The sequence below is a fragment of the Aquarana catesbeiana genome, linkage group LG10, assembly GCF_042186555.1.
Source record: "Aquarana catesbeiana isolate 2022-GZ linkage group LG10, ASM4218655v1, whole genome shotgun sequence".
NCBI lineage: Eukaryota > Metazoa > Chordata > Amphibia > Anura > Ranidae > Aquarana > Aquarana catesbeiana.
The window spans coordinates 240,624,650-240,638,428 of record NC_133333.1 but is presented as its reverse complement, the minus strand read 5'-3'; the positions used below and the strand labels follow the sequence as shown (position 1 = coordinate 240,638,428).

Here is a 13,779-nt window from a genome sequence, read left to right as displayed (position 1 = left end):
TGCAGAAAGGTGTATCTTTCAGGGTACTGCATGGGTACAATTACAATTTCTAGATATTCCCTATAAGATGCCACATCTTAGCTTTTTGAGCTTGGGTCCACGGTAACCCCCACGTCACAGCACCCACTGCTCCTCTTATCTTCCCTACTCTGACACCAGACCCCTAGATGAGAGCATGCTCTGACCCCCTCCTTCCCTCCTCACCATCTGAAAGTGGATCCCTAGAACAGAGCACCCTATGGTTCCCTCGTTCTCTCCATCATCTTACTCCAGACTCCTAGAACTGAGGATCATATGATCCCCTCATTGTTGCCACGCTCTTACACCAGATCCCTGAACCAGAGTACCCTCGGATTCCCTCATCCTCCCCATCCCGTGACACCAGACCCTTAGAGCACAGAACCCTCTGATTTTCTCATCCTTTCCACTCTAAGGCTACACTCCTAGAACACAGCACCCTCTACTCCATTGATCCTCTAAATTCTGTGACAATAGACCCCCTAGAAGAGAGCATTCTCTGTGACCCCCTCCTTCTCTCCACCATCTGAAAGCGGACCCCTAGAACAAAGCACCCTATGATTCCCTCATTCTCTCCACCATCTTACTCCAGACTCCTAGAACCAAGCACTATTTGATCCCCTCACTCTTGCCACTATCTTACACCAGATCCCTGAACCACAGTACCCCCAGATTCCCTCATCCTCCCTAGCCCCTGCCACCAGACCCTTAGAGCACAGAACCCTCTGATTTCCTCCTTTACACTCCTTACTCTACACTCCTAGAACACAGCACCCTCATAATCCATTCATCCTCTCCATCCTGAGACAACAGACCCCCTAGAGCACAGCGCCTTCTGCTTCCCACATTCTCCCCACCCTCTCTTCTGACACTAGATCCCTCAAACACAGCACACTCTAACAGAAATGATCTCCATCCTCTTCACACCAGACCCCTAGAACACCGCACCCACTGATCTGCTCATCCTCTCCACCCTGTGACACCCAACCCCTGGAACACCACCCTATGATTTCTAACATCCTCTTCACTGCTTGACACCAGATCCCTAAAGCACATCACCATCTGGTTATCACACATCCTCTTAACCTTCTGACATCAGATTCCCATATCTTCTCTACCCTTTGACACCAGATCCCCTAGAACACCTCCACCCTCTGAATACCACGTCCTCTTCACCTTCTAACATCAGACCCCTAGAACACCACCACCCTCTGAATACCACATACACTCTACCCTCTTAACACCAGACCTCTAGAACAGAGATACCTGCGATTCCATCATTCTATCTCCTGGACCTGTTGTATTCCTTTTTTTTTTTTTTTTATTCTCTGAACTCCGAATCCTTATTTATTTTTTGCTCTTTGATAAAAAATATTCTATATACTAATAACTAAGCCCATCTTCATGTTTACACACAACTTTATTATTTTAAAATCAAGAATACAATTTTTATTCTCCTAGGAAAGTGTTTGGCTCAGTCATGTGACAGCTGATTAGCTAAAACGTGCCAGGAAGACATCACCACCAAATCCTTTCATTTCCTGTCCTACTTAGATAACAGTCATGTCAGCCCACACTGGTCACTCTCACAGCAACTGTGAAAAAGCAAGTGCAAAAAAGTGCAATAATTATTGTAGCACAAAAGGAGACAAATCGATCATGAACATGTGGGTGGCTGCTGTGAGTGTTCCTGCAGAGGGCCGGAATCCGAATCCTCCACAATGGCAGGCTTCTTATCTGCAGTAGTGTTTGCAAAACGAACACATCATCGAATTATGAGATGAAATCAACTGTTTTATACTTGTGTGAACATCACAAAAGTGCCAGGCACAAAAACGCCCATCATACTGACAATAGTTTAGGAAAAAACATTTTCACTGAACCCATTTCACAGCTCGGTGATTAGGAACACGTTATTGGGATATATCTGTTCATTATACAAAGTCTTGGTCACCTGGCATAATACATACATTATACTATTAACATTTGCAGGAAGGGTTTACTGGGCCGCCGACTACTGATATCAGGCAACTCCACTCTGTTTAGCCGTCTGGCACCTTGGCTGTGAAGGTCCACATAGAAAGTCCAATTTCTCAATATTGTATGTTACTACAACCCCAGTTAGTTTTCTCAGGAAGCCGTAATGTACATAGAATATGTGTCTGTAGTTTATAAAGCAGGTAAGGCATTAATAGAAGGAGCGGTTTAGTTTCTGAGTACGTAGGACGGGGATCTGCATGGCTAACTCCTGTTCCTGTGGTTATAGGAGGTTGATCGGTGTCCTCTTAGCTTCATTGGCCTCCTAGAAAATGAAGAAAAGACAGCATATGGATCATTAGGACGGCAAAACCCTTACTAGGACCAGGAATTTGCTAAGCTGAGAGAGCTTGCTGAGGTGAGACAAATACTATGAAAGAATTCACAACATTTCTGGTGAGTGCGCTAGAAACCTTGACAAATTGGTGATGGGTGTCTTTGGTGACATGTTCTCGCATGGTTAAAGAGAAGATGTGGGAGTACAGAGCTAGTAATCCACCATCCGAATGGGCCACATAACCAAAGACGTTCTGTTCCAGCCAAGGTTTAATGCAATGACGGCACACAGCTCACTCTCACCCAAAGCCATGCCCCTAACATGTTACAACCACAGCAGGACTTCAGGTGTATGTGACCCCCAACATTTCAAATTCCTATTAAGTGTCTGTGTTACCATGTACTCATATGAAAAAAAGGATCCTGTTCTCTTTGCATTGCTTCCTTTTGTGTGAAATAACTGGTGATCCTGCCAGTTCCCTGGCTTTCTTTTTTTAAAACTGACCACCCTAGGCATGGAAGCACATCCAACCCAGTGTGTTTTAAAGGGTATGCTCACCTTTTGTAAGATGATAATGGTACACCCATATTTAGAGTGTAACATCTAACATGTAAAGAACAGATCGGCCCCCACACCCCCCTGATCCCCGATCTAACAGCTAGCGGTATTCTTCTCATCCCAAGGCCCCCTATCTGTCGCAATAAAAAAAAAACATGGCCTAGTGGGCCGCGTCATTCATTCACCATATGCGGTGAATGGTGAACGACAAGGTCTGTCAAGCCTTTCCAGGTGTCGGCTTGTAGTTTTCAATAAACTACCATGGTGCTGTGGTGCGTCGTGGTAGTTCATTCATGCTTCTTGTCCCAAGGCCCCCCAGCACTGTACGTGTGCGCACGCTTTGCATGTGTTTGCATTTGTGGGTGTGTGCAGGGTAATGGGGGTTATATAAACAAAAAAAAGTCAGTGCTACTACCCATACATCACATAGAAAGCAGAGATCCCAGGTGCTCGATCCACAGTCGCTGACTGAGTAGGGAAATGAGGAAAAGATGATCTGCACTCCGGTGATTGCTCTTAAGAAGTATAATATTTATTGACAAGCCACAGTGGCCTATAAGGCCTAAGTCATAACCACCAATGGGGGTTATGGTCAATTTTTTTTTTTATTCTTTCAAACTCATTTACTTGTTTTTTTAATTTAACTTTATTGCTATCCTGAAAAAAAACAAACCGCCATATGATAGCATTGGGCCGGTGGCAGGTACTCTTTATGGAGACATGTCTCTCCTGTCCTTCAAAGAAGCTAACTGAGAAGTGATCTGCTTGGTTAGCTGTTTTTCTTGGCCTGTGTAAGCCAGGGAATGGTTGCTCTGAAACCAGAATTTAATAAATCATTGCCGTTTCTAGCTTCATTCAGTCTAGAGGTCTCCTGTTCGCCTTGTAGCCCTCCAATGTGGTCCAGGGCTCTTGGGAAGAGTGGAAGAGCCCAGAAACCACGGAAACAGGGGTTGCTGGCTTGGAAGGGACTGCTCCACCCGGACTGTGAAAGTCAATGGGTGGCTACATAGCCCTCTGAATCACTTTCACTTTGCAGTAGCACCCACAAGATTGTGCTTATTTTCCTGAGCCAGCTCCAAGCTGTTGCCATGAGCTTTATGCAGAACCGTTCGCTCTCTGCATGTACTATGTAAGTCTAAAGAGGATGTAACATGCTCGCGCTCCTGCACCTTTCCCCCGATCACTCCACCTTCCCTTTGACAGCTGGCCCGGGGATCTCTTTGCCACGCCCACTGTCACAATTTGAAAACAGCGCAGCCATGTGGAGCTCCGCCCACACAGACGTGTCCTTAAATAGATTACAAGTACCAACAGCCTTTGCGGCTGACTGCTTGTAGCTCTCAATGAACTACCAGAGCGTTGGTGAGCCCCAGCTGTTTGACAAAGTTCAATTGTGTGTTCTTTTTTCATGGAAAGCCTAACAGTCCTATCACATGTGAAATGTACAGTGCTGGGAAAGTATTTACCCCCTTCCTGATTTTTTTTTTTTTTTTTGCATATCTGTCACACTTAAATGATTCAGATCATCAAACATATTTTATTACACAAAAATAACTAAATACGAAATGCAGTTTTTAAATGATTTCATTGATTAAAGTGGTTGTAAACCTCAGTCATGGAATCTGAGCAAAGCACATATAGCTGTAGTGTTTACTTATCTCTCTCCAAAGCTCTAAGTGTTGTTTCTCTCTGGTGCTTTGTTCCTCCTTCATCAGCATGAAATACTTCTGAGAAGTCTTCCCAACACGTGAGATAAATTTGTGTCAGGGAGGGAGCTCAGCACGCAGCTTGTCTATTCAGAACACAGTTCTTTTGCTGTGTGAAGAGGGGGGAGGTGTTCCTTTCCTCCAGCTTTCACACACTGTAACTGCAGCCTCTCCGCCCCCTGCTCTGTGCTCCTGACAGACGAAGAAAGATTTTTAACATGATATGCCCTTTTGAAGGGGTGCAGGGAAATAGCAGACTGCAGATAAACAGGTAAAAGCTATGTAGGAGAAATTGCTTCATCTCTGTATATCATCTGAGGCTGTTCACTTCACTGGGTATATGTGAGGGTTTACAGCCACCTTAAGTGAAGAAAGCTGTCCAAACCTGCCTGGCCCTGTGATTTTTTTGGAAAGCGGAGTTAAATTTCACATGTCACACCCAGGCCTGATTACTGCCTGACCTGTTGAACCAAGAAATCGCTTAAATAGAAGCTGTCTGATAAAGTGAAGCATTCTAAAAGCTCTCAAAAAGCAACACATAATGCCTCGATCTAAAGAAATTGAACAGATGAGAAACAAAGTATTTAACATGTATCCATCTGGAAAGGGTTATAAAGCCATATCAAAGGCTTTGGGACTCCAGCGAACCCTAGTGAGAGCCATTCTCCACAATTAGAGGAAACTTGGAACAGTGGTGAACCTTCCCAGGAGTTGATGGCCTAGCAAAATGACTTCAAGAGCACAACGACAACTCATCCAGAAGGTCATATAAGAACTAAGAACAACATCTAACAAACTGCAGACCTCACTTGCAGGCTCGCCTCACGTTTGCCAAAAAACATCCCAATTATCCCCAGGACTTTTGGGCAAATATTCTGTGGACTGATGAGACAAAAGTTTAACTTTTTGGAAGGTGTGCGTTCCATTACATCTGGCATAAAACTAACACACCATTTCATAAAAAGAACATCATACCAACAGTCACACGTGGTGGTAGAGTGATGGTCTGGGGCTGCTTCAGGACCTGGATGACTTGCCATAATTGATGGAACCATAAATTCTGCGCTTTACCAGAAAATTCTGAAGAATGTCCGGCCATCAGTTCCTGACCTCAAGCTGAAGCAGACTTGGGTTATGCAGCAGGACAATGATATGAAACACACCAGCATGTCCACCTCTGGTTAAAAAAACCCCCAAAATTAACGTTTTGGAGTGGCCTAGTCAAAGTCTGGACTTAAATCCGATTTGAGATGCTGTGGCATGACCTTAAACAGGCTGTTCATGCTGGAAACCCCTCCAATGTGGCTGAATTAAAACAATTCTGCGAAGAAGAGTGGGCTGAAAATCCTCCACAGCGATGTGAAAGACTCATTACCAGTTATCACAAACGCTTGATTGCAGTTGTTGTCACCAAAGGTTGCACAACGAGTTATTAGGCTTAGGGGGCAATTACTTTTTCACATAGAGCCAGGCAAGTTTGAACAGCTTTTTTACCTTTAATAAATGAAATAATCATTTAAAAACTGCATTTTGTATTTACTTGGGTTACCTTTGTGTAATATAATTACACAAATGTATGTATTAAAATTTCTCTGATCTGAATCATTTAAAGCGGGCCTTCAGTCATTTTTTCATCTTTTTATCTATTAAATCTTCTGCCTTGTTGTTGTTTTAACTTTGAATAGTAAAACATTTTTTTTTCCTGCCAGTTATACAGCCCATTTTCTTTTTCTTGTCTGGTCATTAGCCTAGGATTATGTCATCATGCACAGCTCTCTCTCTCACTCTGGTGAGAGTTTGCCAGGAAGGGAGAGGGGTGAGTCATAAAAGGGCCAATGAGAGCTGCAGAGCTGGAGGTGTGCCTCTGTGTGTGTGTATGTGTAAATCCAGGAAGTGAACAGGCAGCAGCTTCAGCTGCCCACAGTTAAAATGGCTGCAGCCAGACTCAGTGGAGGGAGATTTCTGCAGCATATTTGACAAGTACAGAATCACAGTATATATAAAATAATAGGCAAAGTGGTTGGAGGGAAGCTTCAGAATGGCAAAGATGTTTTGATTACAAATTATGTGAGCAGACTGCAGTCCCTCCTTAAGTGTGACAAATATGCAAAAAAAAAAAACAAAAAAAACAAAAAAAATCAGGAAGGAAAATATTTTTTCACAGCAATGTTATCTTTTCATTGCAGAAATAGATAAGCTGAGCGAGGTCTGAGCACCACATCAATAATTAAAGTTCACAATGCAAATAGTTTTATGGGACTTTTACAGTGCCATAAAATTACAAAAAACAATATATAAGATTCTCAAGATTATGTTTTATTAATGCTATTATTGCATCTCTTTTTGCCAAAAGCAGCCTGCCTGTTCCCAATATTGTTTTGCAACTTTAGTTCCACTTCGAGCTGTGGCCCGGGGCCACTCGACAGGTTTTGTGCCTGAATCTTTATGAGCCCTGACAATACAAAAGCATCAACAGTTATAAAACACTCCCAGAACATTCAAGTAGATTCTGGCCAAATGGTCCGCCTCAGTCGAGCTTACCTCTATGTGTTGATGTATTACTGTGGCTCATTACTCCTCCACTGGAACAGAACAATTCTCCTTGTTTTCGGAAGGTATAGCTAGATAATCAGTCCTGTGAAGGAGGGAAAGAAAAACATAAGCTAGGAACAGTCTGATCTGTAGCACCTTCCTGACGTAATTCTATCAGCCTCTGAATTCTATTATTATCCACTTCATTCCCCTTTTCATCTCCGCTTTCAGCAATGCAATCTCCGAGCCTCACTAGAAAAGCATAACCGGCTCTCTACTTCACCCCCTGCTAATCCGCTGAAAAATAAAATCTACCCCTTTACTATAGTACAATCTGTGCAAACGTTATTTCTTTATTTTTTTTCGGGAGAAGAGCAAACTAATTTGTGACTTGGGTGTTGTCTGCATAAGTTTGTTCAGTCCTTTTTATTGTTTAACCACTTCAGGTCTGCCCTATAGTAGTTTTACAGCAACAGGGCGGCACATGTGCGCTGGATCACGTGTGTGTGTGTGTATATGTGTGTGTGTGTGTGTATATATATATATATATATATATATAGTTATGCAGAATTTCTGATTTCTTGGCCATTTTTCAGAGAATATGAATGATAACACAAAAACATTTCTTTCACTCATGGTTAGTGTTTGGCTGAAGCCATTTATTATCCATCAACTGTGTTTACTCTTTTTAAATCACAATGGCAACAGAAACTACCCAAAATGACCCTGATCAAAAGTTTACATACCCTGGTGATTTTGGCCTGATAACATGCACAACACGCAAGTTGACACAAAGGGGTTTGAATGGCTATTAAAGGTAACCATCCTCACCTGTGATCTGTTTGTGATGTCTGTCTGTGATCTGTTTGCTTGTAATTAGTGTGTGTGTATAAAAGATCAATGAGTTTCTGGACTACTGACAAACCCTTACATCATTCAGTGCTGCACTGACGTTTCTGGATTCTAAATCATGGGGAAAGCAAAAGAATTGTCAAAGGATCTGCGGGAAAAGGTAGTTGAACTGTATAAAAACAGGAAAGGGATATGAAAAGGAGTTGAGAATGCCAATCAGCAGTGTTTAAACTAATCAAGAAGTGGAAATTGAGGGGTTCTGTTGAAACCAAACCACGGTCAGGTAGACCAACTAAAATTTCAGCCACAACTGCCAGGAAAATTGTTCAGGATGCAAAGAAAAACCCACAAATATCTTCAGGTGAAATACAGGACTCACTGAAAACATGTAGTGTGGCTGTTTCAAGATGCACAATAAGGAGGCCCTTGAAGAAAGATGGGCTGCATGGTCGAGTCGCCAGAAGAAAGCCATTACTACACAAATGCCACAAAGTATCCCGCTTACAATACGCCAAACAGCACAGAGACAAGTCTCAAACCTTCTGGCACAAAGTCATTTGGAGTGATGAGACCAAAATTGAGCTTTTTGGCCACAACCATAAACGCTACACTTGGAGAGGAATCAACAAGGCCTATGATAAAAGATACACCATTCCTACTGTGAAACACGGAGGTGGATTGCTAATGTTTTGGGGATATGTGAGCTACAAAGGCACAGAAAATTTGGTCAAGATTGATGGCAAGATGAATGCAGTATGTTATCAAAAAATACCGGAGGAACATTTGCATTCATCAGCCAGGAAGCTGCGCATGAAACATACTTAGACATTCCAACATGAAAGTCAAGGCCAAGTTGACCTGTCATTGGCTACAGCAGAATAAAGTGAAGGTTCTGGAGTGACCATCTCAGTCTCCTGACCTCAATATCATTGAGCCACTCTGGGGAGATCTCAAATGAGCAGTTCATGCAGGACGGGCCAAGAATTTACAGGAACTGGAGGCTTTTTGCCAAGAGGAATGGGCAGCTTTACCATCTGAGAAGATAAAGAGCCTCATCCACAAATACCACAAAAGACTTCAAGCTGTCATTGATGTTAAAGGAGGCAATACACGGTATTAAGAACTGGGGTATATAAACTTTTGATCAGGGTCATTTGGGTACTTTCTGTTGCCATTATGATTTAAAAAGAGTAAACATAGTTGATTAATAAATGGCTTCAGCAAAAAACTAACCATGAGTGAAAGAAAAGTTTTTGTGTTGTCATTCATATTTTCTGAAAAATGGCCAAGAAATCATAAATTCTGCCAGGGTATGTAAACTTATGAGCACAACTGTATATACGTGATCTGACACTTCTGGGTAGGGGGTGAGCATGTGTGCCGCTGGCTCGCTGCTGCAACGGAAGCCGATCGGCGGGTGCACGGTACCCGATGTCCTTTAGCACCCGCCAATTGTTAGGCAGAGAGACAGAACGGTGATCTGCCTATGTAAACAAGGCAGATCGCAGTTCTGTCAGGAGGGAAGGGATGGAGTTTGTGCTCCCACAAAGCAGAGAACATTTCATCTCTTCCCCTAGTAAAAGCACCTCACACAGTATAGTAAAAAAACTGGCTAGGCACACAGTTAACCCTTTGGTCACGCCCGATGTTTACCCCTTCCCAGCAAGAGTCATTAGTACAGTGAGAGTGCTTATTTTATTTCACACTGATCACTGTATTAGTGTCACTGGTCCCCAAAATGTGTCAGTCTGCCGCAATATCGCAGTCCCACTATAAGTCGCTGAGCGCCGCCACTACTACTAAAATAAAAATATCCCATAGTTTTTTAGGCTCTCTAGCTTTTGCGCAAATCAATCAATATACGATTATTGGGATTTTTTTTTAAACAAAATAATGTAGCAGAATACATATTGGCCTAAATTTATGAAGAAATTATTTTTTTTGCAATTTTTTTCTATTGGATATGTTTTATAGCAGAAAGTAAAAAAAAATATGTTTTTTTCACAATTGTCTGAGGTTTTTTTGGTGATCAAATACAACCAAAAGAAAGCTCTATTTGTGGGGGAAAAAGGACGTCAATTTTATTTGTGTACAGCGTCGCACGCAATTGTCAGTTAAAGTAATGCACTGCCATGGCGCAAAAAATGGCCTGGTCATGAAGGAGGGAGGGGGGATAACATCCCTAGGTCAAGTAGTTAAAGGTGAAGTATGGGTTTAATATATAAACCTGCATATATTTGCCTCTATGTTGCAGCATCGGCGTGCCGCTAAAGACTGTCCAACGCTGGCTCTAAGCCGAGAACTGAGCGATCACATGACCGCTGATCACTCAGTCCGCTCAGAGCCGAAAGCAGCGACTGTCAGCCACACCGCTCTTCGCTCTGCTCCTCCGTTTGCTGGAGCTCTGGGCCCCGAGACAGAGCGGGCACAGCTGACCTTATATCTTAGCTGCGTTCTGAAAGGAGGAGCTAGTTGTCAATCAGGCAGCTGAGTGGATTCCTACAATGTGGTCGGGATTCTTCCAGAGCCTGGAGAGGTTCTTCCACGTCAGCAGAGAGTGGGTAATAGCAAAAAATGAGTGCACTCCTGTGACCCACAAGAGAAGTATGGCTAAAAAGGCTTTTTCCGTACTTTTTCTTTTAAGAACTGTGTGATTTGTCCATCGATTGGCCACATTGACCTTCAAGTACTTGAGAACTGAAAACCTGTGTGAGAAAGCATGGATTCGCCTCGTTTGCCCTCATTACTAGATTGGTTCATCTCTATTCGAGAGTGTTCTGTCGCTTATAAATATTACAAAATAATGAGATGTTAATATTTAATTTCTTCCCCGTGCCAGTCGCCTAAATGTGCTTTAAAACACATGCAGCTTAATGGGCTAAGTTTTATAACTATACACACTAAATTGCCTTTTATTATCCACTTTCCGACCTCCCCATAGCAGATACAGTATACTGCTACAGGGCAGCCATTCTGTGCAGAATTGTGTGTGTGTGTGTGTATATATATGTATAGAGCTGCAGAGCTGTCGATGTGCCTCGGTGTAAATCCAGGAAATGAACAGGCAGCAGCTTCAGCTGCCCACAGTTAAAATGGATGCAGCCAGACTCCGTTGAGGGAGATTTCTGCAGCATATTTGGCAATTACAGAATCACAGTATATATAAAATAATATGCAAAGTGGTTCCAGGGAAGCTTCAGAATGGCAAAGATGTCTTTATTACAAATTATGTGAGCAGACTGCAGTTCCTCTTTAACCTCTTCTCAGCTAGTGTCATTAGTAGTGACAGTGCATTTTTTTTTTTAGCACTGATCACTGTATTTGTGTCCCTGGTCCCCAAAAAAGTGTCAGTGTCCGATTTTCTCTGCCACAATATCGCAGTCCGCTATAAGTCGCTAATCGCCGCCATTACTAGAAAAAATTTAATAAAAATTTCATAAATATACCACATAGTTTGTAGACGCTGTAACTTTTGTGCAAACCAATCAATATGAAATTATAGGGATTTTTTTACCAAAAATATGTAGCAGAACACATATTTGCCTAAACTGATGAAGAAATTAGATTTTAAAAAAAATTATTGAATGTGTTTTATAGCAGAAAGTTAAAAATATTGTTTTTCTTTTTTTCAAAACTGTCGCTAATTTTTTTTGTTTATAGTGCAAATAATAAAAAACGCAGAGGTGATCAAATACCACCAAAAGAAAGCTCTATTTGTGGGGAAAAAGGACACAAATGGTTGAATACAGCATCACACGACCGCGCAATTGTCAGTTAAAGTAACCGGCATATCAACAACTTGCGGATTCATAGCTAGGTGCCCACTATGCATGCACGAGCCGCTCTGTGCATTGTGAATGGTCCCGCAGTCTTCTGGGACCTGTGACGTGTCCCAGAAGACTGCGGAGACACATCAGTTATCTGGGACATGGGTCATAGGTCCCAAAAAAGTGCCATTTGCTAAAGCGGAGGGGGGGGGGGCCCTTAAGGGCGGAACTTCCCCTTGTGGGTGACACTCCCCTTTAAATAAAGCAATCCTAACATCTCTTAAAGCGAAACTAAACTTTATCTGAGCACCGCAAACCTAAAACGCTATTTAATTCATTTTTAATATTCAAAACAAATTCACCCACCCATCCATGTCTCTATGCTTTATTTTGTTGAAAAATCACTCTTAAACCCCCCCTCCTAACATTCTAGAAGCAGCTATCTAGAGTAAGGACAGATGATTCATGTAGCATTAATTTCCTGGAATACATTTGCCAATAGCTCAGGCGGGAGGGGGTACTTAGCTAAGAAAGCTCCTCCTCCCCCAGAATAAACAAAAAAAATGCTCTCAAAGAATTTTAGGATCTGACATCTTTTTTAACTTGCTGTATATACTCGTGTATAAGCCGACTTTTTCAGCACAATTTTTATGCTGAAAAAGTCCCCTCGGCTTATACTCGAGTGAGGGTCTCCTGCTGTGTCTTGCAGTCTTAATTGTTCGGCGGCCGTCCACTGTAACAAAGCCCCGCCTCCTCCTTGCCCGTGATAGACGGAACACTGATCACCAATACAATGCTGGGAAACTGAATCAGTGTTCTGTCTATCACGGAGGAGGAGGAGGCGGGGCTTTTACAGTAGAAGGCCGCCGAACAGTTAAGACTGCAGTTGCATGACACAGCGGGAAACACCAACTGTTCGTAATCAACGGTACCCATGGGCACAATGAAGCTGCAGATGGGCACAGTGAGGCTGCAGATGGGCACCGATGATACAGGTGGGCACAGTGAGGCTGCAGATGGGTATTGTTTCCCACCCTAGGCTTATACTCGAGTCAATACGTTTTCCCAGTTTTTTGTGGTAAAATTAGGTGCCTCGGCTTATATTCGGATAGGCTTATACTCGAGTATATACAGTAGGCCAGACACCAGGGAAAAAAAGTAAATATAATATACCTTCTTATCTATTAACTAGGAATAGCAGCATAAGGACTAAAAATAGTTAACATTGATTGTATATACTTGAAGTGTATATACTCATAGTTCAAAGTAAGTCCTTATATTGCTAAGGTCCCCACCCCATCCATACTAGGTCATTCAGGCCTGGTGGGGATTTTAAGGAAAACTTCATGCCTTTTTTTTAAAAAATGGCGTGGGGTCCCCCCCAAAATCTATACCAGTCTCTGGTCAACGCGACGAGCGAGTTGCCTCCCCCCTCCTGAACCATACCAGACCACATACACTCATCATGAAGGGGGTGCCTTCCCCCTCAAAGCACTTTGTCCCAATGTTGATGGAGACAAGAGCCTCTTCCCCACAACCTTGGCCGGTGGTTGTAGGGGTCTGCACGCGTGGGGCTTATTGGAATATGGAAGGCCCCTTTAACAAGGGGGCCCCCAGATCCCACGTGAATAAGTAGGGGTACATAGTATCCCTACTCATTCACCAAAAAAATGTACAGTACATTAAATAAAAACACAACACCAGTTTTTGACAAGTCCTTTATTAAAAAAACAAAAATAAAATGTCCTCTGGTGTAGATCAATCGTCAATCACAATGCCCACCGTGATTGTCGAAGGCTCCCGCCGTCTGACAGCTCCTTAATAACAAAGGGGCGGGGCCTCCTTATGACGTCACCGGGTGACCCCTGTCCCCTTGTAATGTCATTTACCCAGCTTGCTCCAGCTGATGAGGTCACAAGGGGGTGCGATCACCCGAGACATCATCGGGTGGCCCCACCCCTTGGTTATTTAAGAACTGTCAGATGGCGGATGCCTTCATTGGGTGTGACATTTTTTCCCCAGGTCGGCGGTA

General features: G+C 42.9%; 1 protein-coding gene across 1 annotated transcript in view; it reads right to left on the bottom strand.

Annotated features, from left to right (window-relative positions):
* Positions 1-1,419: 1,419 nt before the first annotated feature.
* Positions 1,420-13,779, bottom strand: part of SCN3B (sodium voltage-gated channel beta subunit 3) — a 50,135-nt gene continuing 37,775 nt past the window's right edge. Inside the window, exons 5-6 of the mRNA XM_073603517.1 lie at positions 7,138-7,231; positions 1,420-2,320 (exon numbers count right to left, since the gene is read on the bottom strand). Coding sequence (XP_073459618.1) covers positions 7,168-7,231 — 64 coding nt within the window. The 3' untranslated portion in view covers positions 1,420-2,320; positions 7,138-7,167. The remainder of the gene's footprint in view (positions 2,321-7,137; positions 7,232-13,779) is intronic.